The sequence below is a fragment of the Coregonus clupeaformis genome, chromosome 13 (assembly GCF_020615455.1).
Source record: "Coregonus clupeaformis isolate EN_2021a chromosome 13, ASM2061545v1, whole genome shotgun sequence".
In the NCBI taxonomy this organism is placed as follows: Eukaryota; Metazoa; Chordata; class Actinopteri; order Salmoniformes; family Salmonidae; genus Coregonus; species Coregonus clupeaformis.
The window spans coordinates 30,183,253-30,208,234 of NC_059204.1; the positions used below are offsets into that span (position 1 = coordinate 30,183,253).

At 45.8% G+C, this 24,982-nt stretch overlaps 2 protein-coding genes and 1 non-coding gene across 4 annotated transcripts in view; all 3 read left to right on the top strand.

Annotated features, from left to right (window-relative positions):
* Positions 1–13,218, top strand: part of LOC121579231 (folliculin-interacting protein 1-like) — a 47,497-nt gene extending 34,279 nt beyond the window's left edge. The window contains exons 10-20 of the mRNA XM_045224326.1: positions 633–834; positions 3,523–3,608; positions 5,900–6,046; positions 6,569–6,738; positions 7,603–8,491; positions 8,720–9,262; positions 9,381–9,689; positions 9,844–10,009; positions 10,194–10,394; positions 10,532–10,647; positions 11,369–13,218. Of these exons, the coding sequence (XP_045080261.1) occupies positions 633–834; positions 3,523–3,608; positions 5,900–6,046; positions 6,569–6,738; positions 7,603–8,491; positions 8,720–9,262; positions 9,381–9,689; positions 9,844–10,009; positions 10,194–10,394; positions 10,532–10,647; positions 11,369–11,447 (2,908 nt within the window). The 3' untranslated portion in view covers positions 11,448–13,218. The remainder of the gene's footprint in view (positions 1–632; positions 835–3,522; positions 3,609–5,899; positions 6,047–6,568; positions 6,739–7,602; positions 8,492–8,719; positions 9,263–9,380; positions 9,690–9,843; positions 10,010–10,193; positions 10,395–10,531; positions 10,648–11,368) is intronic.
* trnat-ugu lies at positions 236–309 on the top strand. Its single transcript has one exon. It is a non-coding gene; the product is annotated as a tRNA-Thr (tRNA).
* A 2,655-nt stretch (positions 13,219–15,873) lies between the features above and the next one.
* Positions 15,874–24,982, top strand: part of LOC121580109 (rap guanine nucleotide exchange factor 6-like) — a 168,016-nt gene continuing 158,907 nt past the window's right edge. For both annotated transcript variants that reach the window (XM_045224327.1, XM_045224328.1), the window contains exon 1: positions 15,874–16,698. In XM_045224327.1, coding sequence (XP_045080262.1) covers positions 16,624–16,698 — 75 coding nt within the window. In that variant the 5' untranslated portion in view covers positions 15,874–16,623. The remainder of the gene's footprint in view (positions 16,699–24,982) is intronic.

Sequence of the window (24,982 nt, forward strand, 5' to 3'; positions counted from 1 at the left end):
GGCATTGGCTTTGAATAGTAAATGACCAGTAGACTGTTACAAATGACATTTATGTATTGGCCTACAATCAGTTCCCAGAAGTCATAGGTGAGCTGTAGAGCTCCCTGAATTTGTGTATGTGTGTCTTTTTAGATGCAGAGAAACATTTACATTTACATTTTAGTAATTTAGCAGACGCTCTTATTCTTATCCAGAACAACTTACAGTTAGTGAGTGCATACATTTCAAACATGTAGCCTCCTGTAGCTCAGTTGGTAGAGCATGGCGCTTGTAACGCCAGGGTTGTGGGTTCGATTCCCACGGGGGGCCAGTATGAAAAATGTATGCACTAACTGTAAGTCGCTTTTGATAAGAGCGTCTGCTAAATGACTAAAATGTAAAATGTTGACTGATCACACTGCAAAGACGTGATACAGATCAGCACCTCAGTCCTGGCTATATCGACACCATCGTAGCCATCTAGAAGATCCATGGCTAGTTGTTGTTACCTATTGTCCATGGTTTTCCCCCAGCCACAGGTTGAGAGTTTATGCCATCATACTTACTTTTATTTTCACCTTTGACTGTAGCCTGTTAAGAATCCTGCTGTCCACTTCTCCATAGTACTTCTCTATGTGTCCACCTTGCTCCAGGTCTGTGGAAGAGAGCTTCAACATGTCGGACGAGAGCGGAGGTCCCAGCCTGGGCGTGGCGAGGAAGAAGAAGATTGCCATCGGCGTCATCTTCCTCCTCTCCCAGGACGAAGAGGAGAACATCAAGTTCCAAGACTTCTTCTTCTCCCACTTCCCCCTCTTCGAGAGCCACATGAACAAACTAAAAAGTGCCATCGAACAGGTGAGGAGGTCCTCACATACAGTGGGGAGAACAAGTATTTGATACACTGCCGATTTTGCAGGTTTTCCTACTTACAAAGCATGTAGAGGTCTGTAATTTTTATCATAGGTACACTTCAACTGTGAGAGACGTAATCTAAAACAAAAATCCAGAAAATCACATTGTATGATTTTTAAGTAATTAATTTGCATTTTATTGCATGACATAAGTATTTGATCACCTACCAACCAGTAAGAATTCCGGCTCTCACAGACCTGTTAGTTTTTCTTTAAGAAGCCCTCCTGTTCTCCACTCATTACATGTATTAACTGCACCTGTTTGAACTCGTTACCTGTATAAAAGACACCAGTCCACACACTCAATCAAACAGACTCCAACCTCTCCACAATGGCCAAGACCAGAGAGCTGTGTAAGGACATCAGGGATAAAATTGTAGACCTGCACAAGGCTGGGAGGGCTACAGGACAATCGGCAAGCAGCTTGGTGAGAAGGCAACAACTGTTGGCGCAATTATTAGAAAATGGAAGAAGTTCAAGATGACGGTCAATCACCCTCGGTCTGGGGCTCCATGCAAGATCTCACCTCGTGGGGCATCAATGATCATGAGGAAGGTGAGGGATAAGCCCAGAACTACACGGCAGGACCTGGTCAATGACCTGAAGAGAGCTGGAACCACAGTCTTAAAGAAAACCATTAGTAACACACTACGCCGTCATGGATTAAAATCCTGCAGCGCACGCAAGGTCCCCCTGCTCAAGCCAGCGCATGTCCAGGCCCGTCTGAAGTTTGCCAATAACCATCTGGATGATCCGGAGAAGGTCATGTGGTCTGATGAAACAAAAATAGAGCTTTTTGCTCTAAACTCCACTCGCCGTGTTTGGAGGAAGAAGAAGGATGAGTACAACCCCAAGAACACCATCCCAACCGTGTAGCATGGAGGTGGAAACATCATTCTTTGGGGATGCTTTTCTGCAAAGGGGACAGGACGACTGCACCGTAGTTGTCTTCCATTTGCACAACAGCATGTGAAATGTATTGTCAATCAGTGTTGCTTCCTAAGTGGACAGTTTGATTTCACAGAAGTGTGATTGACTTGGAGTTACATTGTGTTGTTTAAGTGTTCCCTTTATTTTTTTGAGCAGTGTACTACATTTAATCAGACTTGCTCAAGGCTTTAAACATATAAAATGTACAGTGCATTGAAAGTATTCAGACCCCTTCTCTTTTTCCACATTTTCTTATGTTACAGCCTTATTCTAAAATGGATTACATAAAAAATGTTCCTCATCAATATACACACTATACCCCATAATGACAAAGTGAAAACAGGTTTGTAGACATTTTTGGAAATGTAAAAAAAAGAAAAGAAAAAAAGATGCCTAATTTACATAAGTATTCACACCCTTTGTTATGAGACTCCAAATTTAGCTCAGGTGCATCCTGTTTCCATTGATCATCGTTGAGATGTTTCTACAACTTTATTGGAGTCTACCTGTGGTAAATTCAATTGATTGGACATGATTTGGAAAGGCACACATCTGTCTATATAAGGTCCCACAGTTGATATTGCATGTCAGAGCAAAAACCAAGCCATGAGGTCGAAGTAATTATCCATAGAGCTCAGAGACAGGATTGTGTCGAGGCACAGATCTGGGTGAGGGTACCAAAAAACCTCTGCGGTATTGAAGTTCCCGAAGAACAGAGTGGCCTCCATCATTCTTAAATGGAAGAAGTTTGGAAACACCAAGTCTCTTCCAAGAACTGGCCGCCCGGCCAAACTGAGCAATCGGGGGAGAAGGGCCTTGGTCAGGGAGGTGACCAAGAACCCGATGGTCACTCTGACAGAGCTCCAGAGTTCCTCTGGGGAGATGGGAGAACCTTCCAGAATGACAATCATCTTTGCAGCACTCCACCAATCAGGCCTTTATGGTAGAGTGGCCAGGCGTAAGCCACTCCTCAGTAAAAGGCACATGACAGCCAGCTTGGAGTTTGCCAAAAGGCACCTAAAGGACTCTCAGACCATGAGAAACAAGATTCTCTGGTCTGATGAAACCAAGATTGAACTCTTTGGCCTGAATGCCAAGCATCAGGTCTGGAGGAAACCTGGCACCATCCCTACGGAGAAGCATGGTAGTGGCAGCCTCATGCTGTGGGGATGTTTTTCAGTGGCAGGGACTTGGAGGCTAGTCAGGATCGAGGGAAAGATGAACGGAGCAAAGTATAGAGAGATCCTTGATGAAAACCTGCTCTGAGCGCTCAGGACCTCAGACTGGGGCGAAGGTTCACCTTCCAACAGGACAACCACCCTAAGCACACAGCCAAGACAACGCAGGAGTGGCATCGGGACAAGTCTCTGAATGTCCTTGAGTGGCCCAGCCAGAGCCCGGACTCGAACCCGATCTAACATCTCTGGAGAGACCTGAAAATAGCTGTGCAGCTTAGCGTAACAAAGTGGAAAAAGTCACTTGGGTTGCTGTACTTTCCGAATGTACTTACCGAATGCACTGTATGTTGGCCTAAAATAGAATCCATTGATTTCTGTGTTAGATCTGTCAGTACCATGTTTACTTGAGGCTGTATGTATTTATTGTTCTCTGTTCTTGTGAATTAGTGCAGCCTGCCACTCTTCTCCCCACTCTTCCCCCTCCCTCTTTAATTACATGGCATGCCTCTGTTCTCATTTAAAAGGCCATGAAAATGAGCCGGCGATCAGCTGACGCCAGTCAGAGGGCTCTGGCCTACAGCCGCATGGTGGATGGCCTCAATGAATTCAGGTGAGTTACTGTTACTTTCATTTGTTTACTGAGACCAAGGCAAACCACACTGAGAATGTAGCAGAGGCAAATCCCTTAGCTTGTTACCTAGGAGCCCAGGGAGGGAGTGGGTTTGAGAGGTATGGTTTGTTGCAATAGGGACTCTGTATATTTTATCCGTGTTAGAGTGTAGTAGATCATTAATCCACACCTTAGTTTAATAGTTAGTGTGATGTAGATATCGTCTAACCTCCCTAACTGGGTAGTGTCCACACAGAGTTTTTTCTCAGGCCCAGCCAAAATAAGCACATGAATAATCTGCACTGTAAGCAGAGAGGGAGCACGCAGTCCCTACCTGTCCTGTCCACACTCGCACACGGTGATGAAGTGCCGGCTACACCCATGCTGCTCCCAGTGCATGCTGGGAACCCCACTGCTGCAGAGCCACTGACGCGGTGGGAGGGAAAGGAGAGACGTGTGGGGCGGTTTGTGTCTCTGCACCACTGGCCAATGGCCACATGCTCAGACTCTTTCTCCTAGCTGAAGGCTTCCCATTGCTGCAGTCATATGCCTGCTGGCGCGGTGCCACAGCAACCCGAGCCCCAGCTGAGGAAACACTATCTTCCTCAGACAGTGTCCAGGCTACCAGAATAATCAATTATATGTCAGTGCCATCAGCAGGAAGATCAATTTCACTGGGGAAAAACAAATATTTCAAAAAATCTCACCTTCAACGTGTAAATATACATCCCCTGATGTATATTTGTGTTTAACCGTTAGGCCTCTTAGGTCATGGAACATGATGGCGCATAAAATGAAGAAATGCCATTTGATGTTGACAGTTTTTCCCCCAGAGTAGGATAGAAAACAGCACTTGAATCAGACTATTCTTTTAGGGGTACTATGGTGCATATGCCTTTGTTTCTTAATGTGTCGTTTTTTTAAAATCATGTGTTGGTCATTGTTGCGTGTCCTGTCATTGTAAGTCATTAATGATGCATGCTGTGATAAAACAATTTCCCAAGTTGGTATTAATAAAGTAATACTCTACTCTACATGACACAGTCTGGCCTAACAAACACCAATAGCCACGGGAGGCACTGCAGCGTGTTACCTACATGGAAACACGCACACACATGCTGATTGGATATCTGTCAGGGTTGGGATATGAAGAAAACGAGTGCGTTCGGTACCACAGAGCGGTGTTCAGTTGTTAATTTAACGGAAATGGTAATGTACTGAACGACCAGTTGAAGAATTCTGGTGTTCCAGAGGGAGATTGTATGGTGTGTGTGCTGCTCGAGTTTTGCAATTTTCTAAATGGTCACACCCATATTGATCAGGCCACACCCACCAAACGGGAGCAGACTTACCTCAAAGGCTGTTTTGGGGTAACGTGTCGTTTAGTACAAACAGTCAGGCAATGTAGCAAACGTTGAATCGAACTGAACGCACCCCTGCTCAAGAGTCTCTTTGTTTCTTGACTGACTTGATATGCTTTTGCCTGCACAATCGGTATTGAGGTCAGAGGGAATGAATTAAGTCTAAACTTAGATGCGGTCGGTTTTATAAATGTCCACTGGACGTACCTTCACGTCCATCGTTACCTTAAAGTTCAGACTGTAAGGCAAGACCCTGAGCTGGCTTCCCCACGTCACGACCCATGCCATGCCAGGGGCTTTTAATAGGTTACTACATATCAGATACTGAGAAGTGTTGCTGGGATCAAATGTATCAAAAGGTTCTGGAGTTACGTGTTGGTTGAATTATAACAGGATTCTAGTTATTTCCTAGCAATGTGTCAAAATTTGCCAAGTCAGTTAAAAACAGCATAGCCCAAAATGTTATGTAAACAACGCTACAGTTTTAACAGGAGGTGCCTTTTCAGCCTGTCGGTCAGGCAACTTGAGCCCTGGTTTCAAGTGGGGTTATTGGTGTTTATCTTTCATTTCTGTGAATTCTTGTCAGGGAAAGACCATGTACCAATCATCAATCTCCTTACTACCTGTCTTCTCCTGTCTATAACCTGTAGCTCTTGTTCGATAGTTCCACTACTTGTTTTCCTCAGTCATCAGCAAACATCTGGGCTCTAAAACTATAATTCCGCCCCATATAATTCCACACATTCCTCCATCCTCAGAGATTCCCTCAGCTCTGTGTAAAGCTCTGGATGGCTGCCCGCTGTGGAATTTCCAGACGCTGAATTGCCTCAGAGAGGGTGTCCCTTGTAAGCAGGGCCTGGACTGAGAACTGAGGCCCTCTTGTTCACCCCGAGACAATGATGGCTTGTGTTTCTCCCTCCCTCTCGCCAGGACGACCATCGTCAACCTTTACACCATGCCCCGTGTGGCCGAGCCCGTTTGGCTCACCATGATGTCTGGAGCCCCCGAGAAGAACCAGCTCTGTGGACAGTTCATGAGGGAGCTCGCCCTGCTCATGGAGCAGGCCTCAAAGAACCAGTTGAGTGCTCCTGTCTGTCTCTGTATGCCTGTCTGTGTGTGTGTGTGCGATACTTTGTTTTGTGTGTTACTGCATTCAATAGTGAATGAGCTGAAAAGTCAGAAATCCCTGCCAATCTTTAGCTTGTTACTGTCGATGTTACAAAACCAAGCTGAATCATTTGTCAATGTATCAATTGGTAGCAAGACATCCATAGAACTTCTCCGATGTTCCACTCACTGCATTAGTATGCAGTAGTCTACGAAGGTCTGCCTCGTGATTTAGACTGACCATTGACCACTGTGACGTAGCTCTGAATGATCAGAGAAGAGGGAAGTAGCAGAACACGAGACAACGGTGGTGGTGGAGATTAAGAAAAATGAGAGTGAAAGCGGTAGACATTAGAGTTTTGTGTCCCAAATGGCACCCGATTTCCCCTGGTCAAAAGTAGTGCACTACATAGGGAATAGGGTGCCATTTGGGACATACAAAGTCTTTGGAGAGAAGGTGCCTGACCCGACCGCTCTCTCTTCTTCTCCCAGGTTCCTCCCTGCCCTCCTCACAGCCATCCTCACCAACCACCTGGCCTGGGTGCCCACTGTCATGCCCAACGGACAGCCGCCCATCAAGATGTTCCTGGAGAAACACTCGTCTCAGAGCGTGGATAGGCTGGCCAAGAGCCACCCGTACAACCCACTGTGGGCCCAGCTCGGTAAGAACAGACTACAGGCCAGGACTCTGGTTGAAAACCTCTTCAGTCTTATGTGTTTCTGATAGATAGAACAGAATGAGGGAGTCCACGCACATGTGGGATGGAGATTAATCTTGCCAGAGGCTTGTACTTTTCAGACCAAGCTAGTAGGAAATGTGCCAAACTAGCTCCACAGGCCTGTGAAATTGTGTATTTTCAAATAACCCAAGGCAAAGATTTTTTACCCAAATGTTACCCAGGCTATTAGAAATCGCAGTCAACTAGCCAGTGCTCAAAATCCTTAAATTACATTCCAACGTGTTTGTTATTATAGCTTTTTCAAGCTGTCTGATGGTAAAAAACTCTATCACTCAGTTCATGGTAAATAATATCTCTGTATAGTCAACTATTAAAATATGCTCCTATCCTTAGCAATAACTAGCTGTAAATACCAGATAGTGGGCTTCATTTCAGTACAGGCAACAGTTTGGAACGTTGGTGTACAACTCCACCTAGTGGTTGAACAGGATACATGCTGTTGGAGATTTCCTTCACTCTCCCAAATGTTAAATGGAAAAAATAAGCTATACATATTTGACCACATTTTCATATTCTAAATGTGGCTTTACATATGCAACAAAGTGAAAATAAGAAATGTGTAGTTAACTGTTGGTTAACTCTTGGTGGTCCTCTGTAGCTCAGCTGGTAGAGCACGGCGCTTGTAACGCCAAGGTAGTGGGTTCGATCCCTGGGACCACCCATACACAAAAATGTATGCACGCATGACTGTAAGTCGCTTTGGATAAAAGCGTCTGCTAAATGGCATATTATTATTATTATTATTATTATTATTATTATTATAACTGTGGTGTCTTGTGCCTTTAGGTGACTTGTATGGGGCCATCGGCTCCCCGGTGCGTCTGTCCAGGACGGTGGTGGTGGGTCGGAGACGGGAGCTAGTCCAGAGACTCCTCTATGTGCTCACCTACTTCATCCGCTGCTCGGAGCTGCTGGAGACCCACATGCTGGACAGCGCTGAGGACGAGGCCATCGTCATTCCAGGCTCTCTCATCACCACCTCGCTGCAGCGTGGGGAGGTGGAGGAGTCAGACTATGTGCTGGTCACCGTGCACAAGCCCAGCGGAAACTACCTGAGCCAGGGTTCCGAGCCCCGAGAGGACAGCAGCTACCGCTCAGACAGCAACAACAGCCTACAGAGCAGCACCTACACAGACACAGACCCTGAGGAGGGAGACAGTAGTAACAACAGCCAGGGCTCCAAGAGAAGTGGCCTGCAGGCCCAGGCCCACTCCAGCCACAACACCAACACTAACGCTGTGCCCATCATCCACACGGAGGATGTTAGTGAGCCCACGCCGCTCAAGGAGTCACCAACCGCCTGTGTGGAGGCCAAGCTGGAAACAGTGGTGCGTGTGGGCTCGGCCTTCCCCAGGGAGCAGGCCTGTGTGCTGCTGGAGACGAAGCCTGAGGCCGAGCTAGAGGTCAAGGCCAGCGAGAAGGAGGAGATGGGGAGTCTGCCCATCAAGGTGTTCCGCTCTTCAGGGATACCACTGGAGAAGAAGCCCCCTGACAAGACCATACCTGTACCTGTACCCGGCCCCTTTCTGTCAAACCACCAGGAGGAGCCTGCCACCAAAGTGCTGTTTCTCATCGGCGACCCCCAGTCTCCAGGGTCAGACACAGAGAGCAGGAGGAGGAAGCTGGAGGAGGACATTAAGAAGCACAAGAAATGCATCAAGGAGAAACAGCGGCAGCAACTGCTACAACAACAACAACCGTTACAACAACAGCAACTGCTACAACAACAACAACAGCAACTGCTACAACAACAACAACAACCGCTACAACAACAACCGCTACAACAACAACAGCAACCTCTACAACAACCGCTACTACAACAACCGCTAAAACAACAACAAGAACAGCAGCAGCAGAGTGGGTGCGGCGAAGGCGGCGATCATATGGTGAAGTCTACTACCAGCACATCACCGGACCAAACCAAGACCAACGCGGGCGGAAAGAAGACTCTGATGCGTGTCTCCAGTAAGATGCCCCAGTGGAACCCTGTCAGCGAGGAGGGGTGCTTGGAGCTGTTCGACGAGTACTTCAGTGATGACAACCCTGTAGAGACCAGGACTATAGACGACGTGGTGAAATGCCTGGACTTGTCAAGCGGCACAGACAAAACCCAGAAAGAGCTGCTGGACCCTTCGGGAGTCCAGAGTAGCAGTTGCTGTAAGGAGCAGGGGGATCAGGGACAGAAGGGGACAGGGCAGGTGGGTGTGGGTGGGGGGGAGGCTGACGTCCAGACCAGGTGTAGGGGGGAGGCTGACGTCCAGACCAGGTGTAGGGGGGAGGCTGACGTCCAGACCAGGTGTAGGGGGGAGGCTGACGTCCAGACCAGGTGTGGGAGGGAGGCTGACGTCCAGACCAGGTGTAGGGGGGAGGCTGACGTCCAGACCAGGTGTAGGGGGGAGGCTGACGTCCAGACCAGGTGTGGGAGGGAGGCTGACGTCCAGACCAGGTGTAGGGGGAGGCTGACGTCCAGACCAGGTGTAGGGGGAGGCTGACGTCCAGACCAGGTGTAGGGGGGAGGCTGACGTCCAGACCAGGTGTGGGAGGGAGGCTGACGTCCAGACCAGGTGTAGGTGTGGCTCCATAGACACATCGAAATCACGCTCCTGTAGAAGTTGTTCTGCTGAGCAGGACATGGGCATCCTGATTTCAGTAACCGTCCCGGAAGGGGACCACAAAGGGGGCCAACAAAAGAAGGGAGCCCCGCTTAATGACTGTGAGATCCCCCGGAACGAGAGTTCAGACAGTGCGCTGGGGGACAGCGAGAGCGAAGACGCAGGGCAGGATATCCACAGGCAGAGTGATGGCCGCACCTACTACAGAGAGGATCAGGAGCCAGACGAGTGGCAGGAGGAGGTGGAGATCCCCTTCCCTGGGTGAGATACACACAGTGCTATTGATGTCAACATTAAAAACGTGTTTGCCTTCATATTATGTTTTCAAGACACATATCAACTTCTATGGGAGTTACATTTCTGGGTTAGAATATGTTTTGATGTTGTCTATCTATGCCATGTTTTAAATCAACAGGTCAAAGTTGGTGGAGCATTTCTCCAAACCGAGCATTGCCAACTTTGGGAGGTCACTGTTCGGAGGGTACTGCACAACCTATGTGCCAGACTTTGTTCTGCAGGGGATGCCCAACGATGACAAACTAAGGCAGGGCCTCATGTCAGAATTAGCCCACGCTGTACAGGTAAGAGACTGCTTTATACCTGAAGCACTGAAGCTTGTGTTAACTGGATTATGAGTCTTCATGAGAGCCTAACTAACTAATTCCTTTTTATGCTTGCTTGAGGAACATAAGGCATCAACAGGAGAGCACCACTGTATCTGGTCTGCATCTGTCGGAGCCAAAAGTTTTCTTATTCTTTTCGCAGCATCCAGTGTTGGATGAGCCCATTGCAGAGGCGGTCTGCATTATCGCAGACACTGATAAGTGGACGGTGCAGGTAGCCAGCAGCCAGAGACGAGCCACGGACAACAACAAACTGGGGAAGGAGGTCCTGGTGTCCAGCCTCGTGTCCAGCCTGCTCCAGTCCACCCACCTGCTTTACAAGATTAACCTCTCCCCCAACTTTGTAAGTTCATACAAATGCCAAATAACTATGCAGTTATTAGCATTGTAAAAAAAATCTATTCAGTAACAAAAGGTTAATCATTAACACAAGGGTAATCAGTAATAAAGTTGTAATTAGATTGACATCCCTCTCCTCAGTGCATAATGCACCTTGAGGACAGACTCCAGGAGATCTACTTCAAGAGTAAAATGCTGGCAGAGTACCTGAAGGGACAGACTAGAGTGCACGTCAAGGAGCTGGGGATGGTCCTGGGGTGAGCACCTAAACCGTCTTTATACAGTGGCTCTGCATCCAAAATGACACCTATTCCCTATATAGTGCACTATTTTTGACTAGAGCCCTATGGGAATAGGGTACCATTTATTCTAAAATATAAGTATTGTAATCCATGTTGTCTTTCTGTTCTTAAAGGCCCAATGCAGCTGTTTTTATCTCAATATCAAATCATTTCTGGGTAACAATTAAGTACCTAACTGTGATTGTTTTCATTTAAAATGGTCAAAAGTAGCTTCTTAGCTAGAGCAATTTCTCAAGAATTTTGCTAGGACAGAGTTGTTATTGGCAGAGAGGTTTGGAACTCTTTCTTATTGGTCTATTAACTTATTTACCGCCTGGTGATGTCACCAGGCAGGCCAAAACTCCATCCAACCAAAACATGCTGAAATTTCAGGCAGTCTTTTCAAACAGCTTTTACACTAAAAGGGCATTATCATAATGTTCACAATTTGACAGTATTATTCCAACCTCATGCGCAACTCAATATTAGGAAGGTGTCATTAATGTTTTGTACACTCAGTGCATATAAAACACAGGGAAATCAAGTGTTTGACTGCACTGGGCCTTTAAAATACTGCACTGTGTTATTCACATCTTAATAACAATCATAGTAACTGAGTTAGGAGAATATACCCTTGGCTTGTTGTTCTGTTGCTCAACTATGTACAATATTCTAAGCATGGCTCTTGTCATTTCAGTATTGAGTCCAGTGACCTTCCCCTGCTGGCAGCAGTGGCAAGCACTCACTCTCCCTATGTGGCCCAAATACTGCTATAATAGATGGAACCAAAGCCAGAGATGGAGTGTGACTGTGGACTGGAGGAGCAGGATACTGTGCTCCACCCTGACCCGACATGTCGGCTTGACCCTGTCCACTGACGTCCTGCTGATGCTCTGAGAGGGCCGGTGCAGTGCAGTCTCCTGGACAGGGTGTGCAGTCTCCTGGACAGGGTGTGCATCCCAAATTGCATACTATTCAAAAGTTGTACACTATGTAGGGAATAGGGTTTCATTTGAGATGCAGAAGGGCCTCCTAGATGGATCCGAGACCTTGGCTACTACTGCTGCTGCCACTGGGCATACAGACATACTGCCACAAGGGGACAGCATTGTCCACGGTTCCCTCTGCTTGTAAGAGATGAAGCTCTGCTGGCCCACTCCAGGCCAGAGAGGAATGCTGTGGCGCATTCTCTTATTTTTGAATGTTTTCCCCTTCCTCTGCATCCAGATGATTTTAACCCTGTTAAAGGACAAGAAAGCCAAATACTTTTTCTGTTGAGTATGAATAATAATCAAGACATCAATTCAATCAATGCAATTTTTTTAACCCGTTTATCCAGGAAGCACAGGTGATAGATAGGATGAGTTTTTTTGTTACTTGTAGTAAATATTATAGAGAATATGATCAAATTCACTTTGTCAATTATGTTTCTGTGTTCTTCATGTATTTGTTTACAAGTGTACTTGACCTGAAATGTTTCCCTCAATGATCCATAATTCATTGGATTTCATTTGAAAATGAACTACACTAATTATATAAACTTAGGCCTGGAGGTCATATCTGGGTAATTTATACACATTTCATTTGAATTCTTAACTGCAGTTTGAAAAATGATACGTGTAGCTTTGACACGCTTGATCACAGGTACAGCACTACCTCAGATATTTAGTGGGAAATCGATGCTACACGCTTTTTATAGTTGCCCACTAGAAAAGCCTGAGATAATTATTTGTATTTTTAATCAGTGGAATGTTCAAATAAAAATGCGAACCCAATGCTGTACTCTATTGAAAAAGGGATGTTAATAATTTCATATTTTAAAATGGGGAAAACCTTTTTGTATTTATCTTTGGAATACAACAATAACTAATTTCTAAATAATGATCTACATATATTTTCAAACTGAAATATTTTCACAAGTTTAAAACATTTGTATTGCTTTGCCACCATTATACCATGTTTACGGCTGTATTGCATGCTACAAAGGGAGAGTTTGTGGAATATATGTTAGCAAATTTTTTTTTTTTACGCTGCATTGATTTTACAAAAGCAAGGTGCAAAACCACAAATCTATACCACAGATTTGTTGTAATTTTTTTTTTTTACAAATATTTTTACCAACCATGATAATTGATGTTGCATTTGATTTGGAAGTACTTTGTCTGGAGAGTGTGCCATGCAATGGAGTCTTAATGGACATGTGGCATGAATGGATCAGGGGCTTCTGAATAATTTTTATTTTGCTGGTTGAAATGATTTTTACATGCATATCATGTAAGATGCTAGGCACTTCGGGATATGTTCTTCTTATTGCATTTTGTAAAGCCCCTGATTATTTCTCTGAGGTATGACTTTATATCTACTGTTCTCTTTATACATGAATATGAATAAATGATTTAGTATGGTGTGTAACGGTTCATGTAAATTGTACATATTCAGTTTATTTCCATTTATTTGTACATAATGTCTTTTGAATATGAATTGTTTCTAAAATGATACTTTCCCAATTTTAAGGGAATGTTGTGCAATAAAGATGCCAATGTTGTAGATGCAAGTGTCTCAGTACATACTTTCAGTATTAATGTTTCAGTCCAAATTCATGTTTCATTTCAGTAAGAATGATGCCAATTAAAAGGGAAATGGCGAACAAAATTACTGCAGCTTACTGCATTACCTTTTTCACATAGGGAAGTGCCTTGGGAGCTTTTTTAATAGCCTGGTCACTAAAGAGCCTTTAATATCATGGGTTGACTTTAATTTTAGTTACATTGAGCGGTTTTCAACATGCCAAAAAACTGTTAAACAACGAAGGTTGGCGTTGTCACTCACGGTCTCGTGCATGATTTAGGCATTAAATCGTATATAAATTAAATCAGACCAAATAAATGCCTTGAAGGGTTGTTGGATTATATGCCCTTAACCCCCTTGAGTCATTTCAATCTAAATTACATTAAAAAAATCCCTATCAAAATCCATCAATGTAAGCGAGATGTTTTTTTTTTTGCATTGGATGTGTCTCAATCCACCGCATCTGCCAGTGTCGCACTTCCACATCTGCATTGAAGGGTGGCAGAGCGAAGAGCGGTGTTTCAGAACATGAGACATCCCGAAAATTGGTCTTATCACAAAAACGTCTGTAGTGTCCGAACGGTTTGACCTCGTCGGTACTGTCGATGTGTCACCTTCTGTTTGGACTACAAACTAATTGGACCCCACTGTGGAAAGGGGAGATTCTCAAAAAGGGGTTAAATATGTGTAAATATATATTTCATGAGTTTTGAATGTGTTATTCAATGCATTTCTTTGGGCTTTAGTAGTCAAGGCCAAAATCAATATTTTGTCCCCACATTTTTTTATATATATTTTTGATACCTAAAGGGGTCCTAAAATTCTGAATCACATAGCTAAGTGATCCATAGTATGACCATCTTAAACAATTCCATATGTCAGTTTAGCTCCCCCCAACAACGTCTTAGTCTTACACTCTACAAACTACTTTGGATGCTGTTGTGCTGGCCGGCCGCCCAACAACCTGCCCGCTTGACCCTATCCCCTCCTCTCTTCTCCAGACCATTTCCGGAGACCTTCTCCCATCTCACCTCGCTCATCAACTCATCCTTGACCGCTGGCCATGTCCCTTCCGTCTTCAAGAGAGCGAGAGTTGCACCCCTCCTCAAAAAACCTACACTCGATCCCTGCTCACTCTTGGATTGCGTCCTACCTGACAGGTCGCTCCTACCAGGTGGCGTGGCGAGAATCTGTCTCCGCACCACGTGCTCTCACCCTGGTGTCCCCCAGGGCTCAGTTCTAGGCCCTCTCCTATTCTCTCTATACAACAAGTCACTTGGCTCTGTCATATCCTCACTTGGTCTCTCCTATCATTGCTATGCAGACGACACACAATTCATTTTCTCCTTTTCCCCCTTCTGATAACCAGGTGGCGAATCGCATCTCTGCATGTCTGGCAGACATATCAGTGTGGATGTCGGATCACCACCTCAAGCTGAACCTCGGCAAGACGGAGCTGCTTTTCCTCCCGGGGAAGGACTGCCCCCTCCATGATCTCGCCATCACGGTTGACAACTCCATTGTGTCCTCCTCCCAGAGTGCAAATAACCTTGGCGTGACCCTGGACAACACCCTGTCGTTCTCCGCTAACATCAAAGCGGTGACCCGATCCTGCAGGTTCATGCTCTACAACATTTGCAGAGTACGACCCTACCTTACACAGAAAGCGGCACAGGTCCTAATCCAGGCACTTGTCATCTCCCGTCTGGATTACTGCAACTCGCTGTTGGCTGGGCTCCCTACCTGTGCCATTAAACCCCTTCAACTTATCCAGAACGCTGCAGCCCGTCTGGTGTTCAACCTTCCCAAGTTCTCTCATGTCACCCGCTCCTCCGCACACTCCACTGGCTTCCAGTTGAGGCTCGCATCTACTACAAGACCATGGTGCTTGCCTACGGAGCTGTGAGGGGAATGGCACCTCCTTACCTTCAGGCTCTGATCAGACCCTATACCCAAACGAGGGAACTATGTTCATCCACCTCTGGCCTGCTAGCTCCCCTACCTCTACGGAAGCACAGTTCCCGCTCAGCCCAGTCAAAGCTTTTCGCTGCTCTGGCACCCCAATGGTGGAACAAGCTCCCCCACAACGCCAGGACAGCGGAGTCACTGACCACCTTCCGGAGACACTTGAAACCCTACCTCTTTAAGGAATAATTGGTATAGTATAAAGTAATCCTTCTTCCCCCACCCCCCATAAAAATAAATAAAGGTGGTTGTCCCACTGGCTATCATAAATTGAATGCACCAATTTGTAAGTCGCTCTGGATAAGAGCGTCTGCTAAATGATGTAAATGTTATTATTTTCACTGCTGTCAGTGATGGAAAGTAATATGTTTCTCTCGCGATATTCTGGACATCAACGAGGGAGTGAGCGCAACGTTTTCCACTAGTTACCACAGCCACAAAGTCAACATTTGCTATATCGTTTAAACCCATGAAAACAAACATCTGCTTTTTGGTCTTAATTTAAGGTTAGAGTTAGGCATAAGGTTAGTAGTCTGGTTAAGGTTAGGTTTAAAATCACATTTTAAGAAGTTAAAATGTACAGTTTATGACTTTGTGGCTGTGGTAACTAATGACGACCGAGCGCAACAAGGAGTGACTTTTTTAATGCATAACAAAAACCGACTCCCAGCTACCTGAAGCTGATAGACTAATATTTTATTTATGCAGGAGCTTAACACGTGTAGTGTAATATCTTACAGTATAGAAAACAGTTGGCTTGATTTTGCAAGAAGGACAGAGAGTTGGTGGCTCTGAAAAACACTTCAAAGCCGAGGGTTTATCAGCTGATGAGATTGGTTTTTGAGAACTGGGAGGAGTGAGGAAACGTTAGCAGCTATCCCACAGATAGAGTAGCCTGTTGCTCAAGGCAAGCTGAAGAAGTGAAGGGCTAGTTTGCGCATTATCTACTGTTTTACTATTAACTTCCTTTTGATGTACGTTTTGTTGAATAATATAACGTTATTACTGTTTTATTTTTATACACTAGTCGCAGCTCGAGCGCAATTTGTTCGATAGCCTCCTCTGCGTTCTTGAGCTGTCAATGAACAGGAGGGATCAAAGATTCGACTCCGGCGTCGAGACAGAAATCAACTCGTCCCAAATGAAGAACTGATGATCAGAGGGAGGCAACTTTCTAACTGGATGCTAAAGATGCATCTCGTTCTACACAAGGATTTTCACATCCATTTTTGTATTATTTACTTTTGGTAAATTTTATGGGGAACAGTTGCGTTCTAGAGGTTAGTCTTGTGGTCATTTTTACAAGGCATTTTCACTCCATGCTCGGGCGAGGAAAGAGCAACAGGATGGAAGTTTAGCGGTATCGGCCTTAAAAAGTGAGACTGGGATCTCCTGAGGATTTGATTCTGGTGTGAAGTTATGACAATGACTGGATCAATGGACAATTATTTCAAACAAGCTTTAAAGAAACCTCCATCACTGCGGACAGCAGAGGTAAGCAAGCTGAAGCTAGCTAAGCTGTGTGTTCTTGGTTTGAATTTCTCAAGAGTCAGAAAGCTAAAGTAGCTAACTACTGTTAGCTAGCTGGAGTAATTTAGCTAGCTAGCATGCTAAAGCACGAGTTGATGAGGAGCAGTGTTTTAACCATTCATCCAGCCAGTCACGGAGTTGGTTTTGTTAGCAGGAAAATATGAATGAACCATCTAGCTATTATTTTTATTTGTGTTGTGTGTACTGAAGTTACTAAGCTAGTTGGCTATCCAACAACATGAGAGCAAGCACGCTAACTAACGTTACTGCGTGAGTGAGTTGTCAATCATATTTAAATGACGTCACGAAGATCATTCATTAACGTTATAGTCTCCTTTTTTAGTTTTCTGAAAGCTGCATCTTGTAATGTTAAATTATTATGCAATTGTTGACCTATTATAGGGCCGGGCTCAGGCCAACTATTTTCAATAGTATCTCTCTGTGACTGTCCGTTTGATTACTGTTAGGAGTTTTGTGAGGAAGGAGAATCTCTCTCCTAAATGTAAATGTGGTTGTCTGCTTCTACTTTTAGAATACTTACATTATCCATCGTCCTTTCATTCCCCAGTCATCCCACAGATACAGAACTTCATTATGTAAACATCAGCATTTAGCAATCCATCAGCAGTTTTAGTCACTGTTATTCTCTGACAATCCAAACCTCAGCCCATTAAAACTTGAGTCGCAGCTGTGTTGGCACTTCTTTTGCTATACTAGATCCCTAAGGAGCCTACTGTGTTTAGCTGCATAACATTTTGAATTGCAAGCATTTTTCAAAGTACAATCGGTTAAACACGACCTACAGCCCAGTTCAAAAGCCTATTTTATTTTCACTGATCCACTGTTTGTTTTCACTCAATGACTAGAAAGTACTCTTTGCACCTTTTCAGAGAGTGCGTACATAATACAAAGTGACAACAAACTCTCTCTAACAAACATGTTTTAGTCCTCAAACATAAACAAACAGTTGATAAAAATGACTATTTAGGAGGGATAAGTTTGATGTCCTGTGAGTGATATGAATGAAAATGTGGTGCTTTTTGAAACTGGTTACCTTGTAGGCCAAGAGAGGCATGCATTGTTCTCAGATGTTGGGCTTTGTGTGTGATGTTTATGCTGCAGGTATGGGCGGCGTCCCAAATGGTGCCCTTTTCCCTAAGTAATACACCATGGCCCCTGGTCAAAAGTAGTGCACTATATAGGGAATAGGGTGCCATTTGGGACACACTGATGTCCTGAGTTTCCAGTTCATCATCATCCTCTATCCCCTGTGTCAGTAGAAGTGCATGATTTACTATGCTGCTATTTAGTATAGCATGGGTATCAGACATTTTTATAGCAGTCCACACCATCTTTTCAAAGCTCTCCTAGCAACAGGCATCAGATGATGGATCTCATATCACACTGGTTTATTTTATAGGCATAACATTGTGGTGGATGTTTTACTCTGGGAACTGGAAGTGTCTCTGTTTGAGCGGATCTCTCTGGATTCCCCAAAGACAGATTTTTCAAAATGTGTATAAAAGATAAGAACGGGTTCTCCTTCTGGTTGCACCATGTGTTGTTCTTCAGAAGATTGTGTGGTCCATCCATGAGAGGCTAAACCTTTCTTATATGGTAAGGTCTCTGGATTTTATCACACAGAAAAGCACTGATGTGTGATTCTGTTGTAGAAACAAAATACCAGAAGGTTTATATAGTCTATGCCCCCATTTAATGAGGTATTTGAGGCATTTTCTATAGGATTGAGGTCCGGGCTTTGTGATAGCCACTCCAATACCTTGACTTTGTTGTCCTTAAGCCATTTTGCTACAACTTTGGAAGTATGCTTGGGGTCATTGTCCATTTGGAAGACGCATTTGCGACCAAGCTTTAACTTCCTAACTGATGTCTTGAGATGTTGCTTCAATATATCCACCTAATTTTCCTTCCTCATGATGCCATCTATTTTGTGAAGTGCACCAGTCCCTCCTGCAGCAAAGCACCCCCACAGCATGATGCTGCCACCCCCGTGCTTCACGGTTGGGATGGTGTTCTTCGGCTTGCAAGCATTCCCCTTTTTCCTCCAAACATAACAATGGTCAATAATCCTTCTACCCCCCCTCCCCCACCCCCCCATAAAAAAAACTGCAACTCGCTGTTGGCTGGGCTCCCTGCCTGTGCCATTAAACCCCTTCAACTTATCCAGAACGCTGCAGCCCGTCTGGTGTTCAACCTTCCCAAGTTCTCTCATGTCACCCGCTCCTCCGCACACTCCACTGGCTTCCAGTTGAGGCTCGCATCTACTACAAGACCATGGTGCTTGCCTACGGAGCTGTGAGGGGAACGGCACCTCCTTACATTCAGGCTCTGATCAGACCCTACACCCAAACGAGGGAACTACGTTCATCCACCTCTGGCCTGCTAGCTCCCCTACCTCTACGGAAGCACAGTTCTCACTCAGCCCAGTCAAAGCTATTCGCTGCTCTGGCACCCCACGACGCCAGGACAGCAGAGTCACTGACCGCCTTCTGGAGACACTTGAAACCCTACCTCTTTAAGGAATACCTGGACTAGTATAAAGTAATCCTTCTTCCCCCACCCCCATAAAAAAAAAAAAAAAAAAAAAAAGTGTTTGTCCCACTGGCTATCATAAGTTGAATGCACCAATTTGTAAGTCGCTCTGGATAAGACCATCTGCTAAATGACGTAAATGTCATTATGGCCAAACAGTTATATTTTTGTTTCATCAGACCAGAGGACATTTCTCCAAAAAGTACGATCTTTGTCCCCATGTGCAGTTGCAAACCGTAGTCTGGCTTTTTTATGGCGGTTTTGGAGCAGTGGCTTCTTCCTTGCTGAGCGGCTTTTCAGATTATGTCGATATAGGACTTGTTTTACTGTGGATATAGATACTTTTGTACCTGTTTCCTCCAGCATCTTCACAAGGTCCTTTGCTGTTGTTCTGGGATTGATTTGCACTTTTCGCACCAACGTACGTTAATCTCTAGGAGACAGAACACGTCTCCTTCCTGAGCGGTATGATGGCTGCGTGGTCCCATGGTGTTTATAATTGCGTACTATTGTTTGTACAGATGAACGTGGTACCTTCAGGCGTTTTGGAAATTGCTCCCAAGGATGAACCAGACTTGTGGAGGTCTACCATTTTTTTCTGAGGTCTTGGCTGATTTCTTTTGATTTTCCCATGATGTAAAGCAAAGGGGCGCTGAGTTTGAAGGTAGGCCTTGAAATACATCCAGGTACACCTTAATTGACTCAAATTATGTCATTTAGCCTATCAGAAGCTTCTAAAGCCATAACATCATTTTCTGGAATTTTCCAAGCTGTTTAAAGGCACAGTCAACTTAGTGTATGTAAACTTCTGACCCACTGGAATTGTGATACAGTGAAATAATCTGTCTGTAAACAATTGTTGGAAAAATTACTTGTGTCATGCACAAAGTAGATGTCCTAACCGACTTGCCAAAACTATAGTTTGTTAACAAAAAAATGTATGGAGTGGTTGAAAAACAAGTTTTAATGACTCCAACGTAAGTGTATGTAAACTTCCGACTTCAACTGTAGCTGTGCAGAGACGCTCCCCAACGCTCCCCATCCAACCTGACAGAGCTTGACAGGATCTGCAGAGAAGAATGTGAGAAACTCCCCAAATACAGGTGTGCCAAGCTTGTAGCGTCATACCCAAGAATCGCTGTCAAAGGTGCTTCAACAAAGTACTGAGTAAAGGATCTGAATACTTATGTAAATGTCATATTTCCGTTCTAAAAACCTGTTTTTGCTTTGTCATTATGGGGTATTGTGTGTAGATTGATGATGATGAGGGGGGGGACAATGTAATCCATTTTAGAATAAGGCTGTAACGTAACAATGTGGACAAAGTCAAGGGGTCTGAATACCTTCCGAATGCACTGTAATTTGTAAGGTAAGAATCTTCAGTGATCAGGGGAGATCTTGACAGCATAGGAGTTACTTGTCAATAAAACAAATAATATTTGTTAAGTTGGTCAAAATTACATGGCCAGTATTGAATAGAGGAGAATCCTAGCCAATTTTGAGCGCTTGGCCATTTTCAGTTATATACGAGTGCCGGTGGAAAGTTATTTTAGGACATCAGACATGACATTAATGCATGCTAAATAGTTAACCAGCCAAACTACACTATGTTTTGAATTGGCTATCTAGTTAGTCTGTTGTATATCATTATCTTACCTGCTGAGCAAATCGTTCTCTTGCTCTCTCGCCTCTGGCAATGGACCACTGGCACACTCCGGTGATGCACACATCATTACCTTTTCAGGATTTTCATTGCTGACCAAAAGTGAGCTATAACTGGGAAAATAACTCACTAGAAATTATTATCAACAAATGTGCAAATGCAGCTTGTTTTGATCTAAAGAATGCATCTCGTGACTGACCGCATGATTGAAAGAACGCTCGTGCCTGTCAATGCAGGCCTACAATAATTATACCCCGATGCGCTGTGCAGAGACTGGGAGGACGGTGAGTAAAACATTGCATCCGAAAGACACTTTGATCCAATTATGATCGGAGTAACCTGATTGTTAGATATTGTGATTTGTAGCGTTATTTTTAATTTTTTTAATCTTGTCCATTCGGCCAACTTCAATCTGTAATCTGCTTGTCTAACAATTTTGTTTTACTTGCCCTGGGCAAGCGGACAAGATTTAATGTCGAGCCCTGTATATGTTCTTGTACGGTCTCTGGAGGGACTTGGTGAGCAAACACGGCCTACCTGGGACCCTGAAAGCACTCCTTGTATACACTAATAAAATCCCAATGGTTCAGATCAAGCAAACAAATTAGAGGGCCAGTTAAGAAGGGGAGAATGCGCTTTAAATTGTTGCCAGCGAGTCAAGTCACTGATTGTGCAGTAGTAGGCCAATCTGGCTGGCTGCAGGTTCAAACGTTATAGCCTATAGGTTCCAAATAAACTTTCACCACCAACTAGGCCACTACATCTCATCCACAGGATCTCAATGACATCACGCTGTCTGGTCTATGAGCTGCTGCTTGTTTCAGATATTGTCTAGTAGGCCTACTTCTAAAACGTATTTGTGTTGGTACAAGACAAGCAAATGTGTGGCGTGAAGTAGAGGGCTGCATTCACCTGCGGGTCCGGACAGAGATCATAGCGGCGCAGTCAGCAGTTTTCATGCTGCCGTTGGGAGCGGGCGGTCAGATCAGACAACTTTGCGCTGAACATATTTTTGTTGTCCCGTAGATTATTTGGAAACGGTCATCTTTCTACTTTGTATGCGTTAGCCTACTTATTGTATTAAAAGCACATCATTGTCGCATTATTCACACACTCAGAATTCGCTGCTTCAACTTAAGTAGCCTTCCTCTCCTTGTTGGGCGTGCGAGATTTTTTTTTATTTTTATTTTTTAGTCATTTAGCAGACGCTCTTATCCAGAGCAACCTACAGAGATCAAGTGCACCTAGTATATGTGTGGTGTCAATAAAACAGAGTAGGCAGTTATTTTTCCAATGAAATGTACTTCTTAATATTGTAACGACCCTGTATTGTGTTCTGTGTTCATGGATGTGTTATCGTTCTCATGGGTACTAGCAGGGGTTAAATATGCCAGGACAGATGGAAAGGTTGGGGGGTATGATGGGTAATCCCGCGGGATTTTGGAAATGATTAAATAGGGGTTACGGTCTCATATCTCTGCTCTTCTGTTCGGGACCCTTGATTTGACATGTTCTATTTGTGTATGTTTGAGGTTTAGCGGCGTGGGTTGTGGCCTGAACAATAGCCCATTTAGGAATAAACCTGTGTTCTGCCTGTACACCTGGTGCCCGTCTCTCTTTTACTTTATGACCCAGCTGGGTCATTACATTGGTGTCAGAAGTGCTTTCGAACGACGGGATAGATCGAGATTAGGCGAGTTAGCTGTTTCAGTATAGGCCGTGGGTTAGCTTTAGCGTGACTCGCATCTACGGTCAGGATGATCGGGCGAGGCGGAAAGTTAAGGAAGAGTCGGACAAAGTGGCCGTTGTGGGCTCGGGTGTACCCGGTCGGGAGGGTCAGGCGATGACGGCTGTAGAAGAGCTGGAGAGCCACATGGCGGGAGTTAAATTGTCAGTCAGCAAGATGGCAGAACGGGCGGGTTTTCCTTCAAACCGCTCGACCAGAACAGACGCCACGGCGACGGAGATATCGACGTCACCGCGTGCGGAAATGGCTGGACCTCCTTATGTAAACAGAGATGGCAGCGCCCTATTGCCATTAGCCACGGTAGCGGCTAAACTCCCAAAGTTCAATGGACAAGGTAAATGGGAAGTTTTTTTCACTCAATTCGAGTTGTTGGCTAGAGCCGGGAGGTGGTCTGACGAGACGAAAGGGTTACAGCTTGCCCTGAGCCTGTCAGAGGAGGCGTCGGAATGCCTGCTAACGCTAGCCCCGGACGAGAGGGGCGACTACGGTGCGCTAGTGGAGGCATTGGGGGCCGTTTCGGCAGCGATGCACAGCCCAACATGCTGCGGATTGAACTGAATAACAAAAAGAGACTTCAGGGGGAATCATTAAAGGCGTTGGCAAGTGATATTCTGAGCCTGACCAGGCGGGCTTATGCAAATATGTCGATTGGGGTGCAAGACGAGCTGGCACGGGACAGTTTCATTAGAGCGCTCTCCCCCCACCGAACTGGGTAAGCATGTGCAGATGTCGGACCCAGCATCTCTGCGGGCTGCAGTGGAGATAGCCAGGAAGAGGGAGCTGATCTGGGGGTGAGGGAGTGAGAGTGGAGGTTGCCAGTCAACCAGAGGTGAGAGCAGCGGCGGCCGGGGTGCTGGGGGTCACCAAACCAGAGTGGGTCGACGAGTTGGGAGGGTTAGTCAAGACCGCTTCGCTTGTCATTGAGAAGGGCTCCAGACAACATCGCAGTGTCAGCTCAACTTCCATTGTCTGCTGGGGTTGTGGCCAGACTGGCCACATTCAGCGGGAGTGTGGCAGATTCTCCAGTCAACAGGGAAACGACAGCGGGTTCTCGCGCAGGGGGCAGCGCGGGCCCATTCCTCCGCCCCGAACCCACAGTAAGCAGAAGATGTACCCAGCAGTGCAGGCAAGAGGGTGGGGACCTGCTTCCCCAGGGTGTAGCGGCCACCGTGTTTCCTAGTCCGGTAGTTGTGGTGGGACGTACCACCATTGGGGACTTCTGCAATGTCATCGTCAAGGTAGAGGGGGTGGAATGTTTGGCCCTGGTCGACACGGGCTCTACAGTAACCCTGGTGAGACCAGACATACTACCTGTTGGGGTGCGGGTGGAGCCGACCTTTGTCCAGCTACGGACTGTCACGGGGGAGCTAGCCCCCATGTTAGGGAAGTGTCGGGTGTCTGTGACTGTGGGGGGGGAGAACTGTGGGGTGTCCGGTGTGGGTAGCAGCGGTACAGGACCCCTGTATACTGGGGATGGACTTTTTGAAAAACTGTGGGGCTCAGTTGGACTTAGCTTCGGGCACTTTGAGGCTGTCGGGGGGCCCACAGTGGGAATGTCGCCTACGGGAGGGCCAGCAGGGGGCAGGGCTGTCCCTCCGTCTTCCTCCAAGCTTGCCGAAACTCCACTGGTCGTCCCGGCTGCTCCTTGGTCGTTGTTCCATCCCAGCAGCTGTCTCCGGCGGCAACGACCTTCACTCCCCATAATGGTGCAAGCACAGGCATCCCAGTAGCCCAAAACACACTGGCTCCTTCACCCCATCCGCCCGACGGGGGAAGGAGGAAGTTATCGACGCCGTTGAGGCTGTGTGGCTGAAAAACTGTCAAGGTCTGGACGAGGGACAACAGAGACAATTAAAGCAGCTGCTGTTTGACTTTAAAGATAGCTTCGCTTGGGGGAAGATGAGGTAGGGCAAACGCACCTGGTTCAGCACGACATCGACACTGGGGACAACCAACCCATTAAAATTCGCCCCGTCGCATTCCCCTTGCCAAGAGGGAAGCAGCAGCCACAGCTATTGCTGACATGTTGCGGGCTGATTTCATTGAGCCATCAGATAGCCCGTGGTCCGCGCCGGTCGTCATGGTGCCTAAGAAAGGGGGTAAACTTAGGTTTTGTGCGGACTACAGGGGCCTAAATTCTGTCACCATTAAAGACTCTTACCCCATACCGAGGATCGATGAGTCGCTAGACCACGTCAGAGGGTCCTCGTGGTTCTCTTCCCTTGATCTGCGCAGCGGCTACTGGCAGGTGCCCCTCTCGCCTGGGGCACGTGAAAAAACGGCCT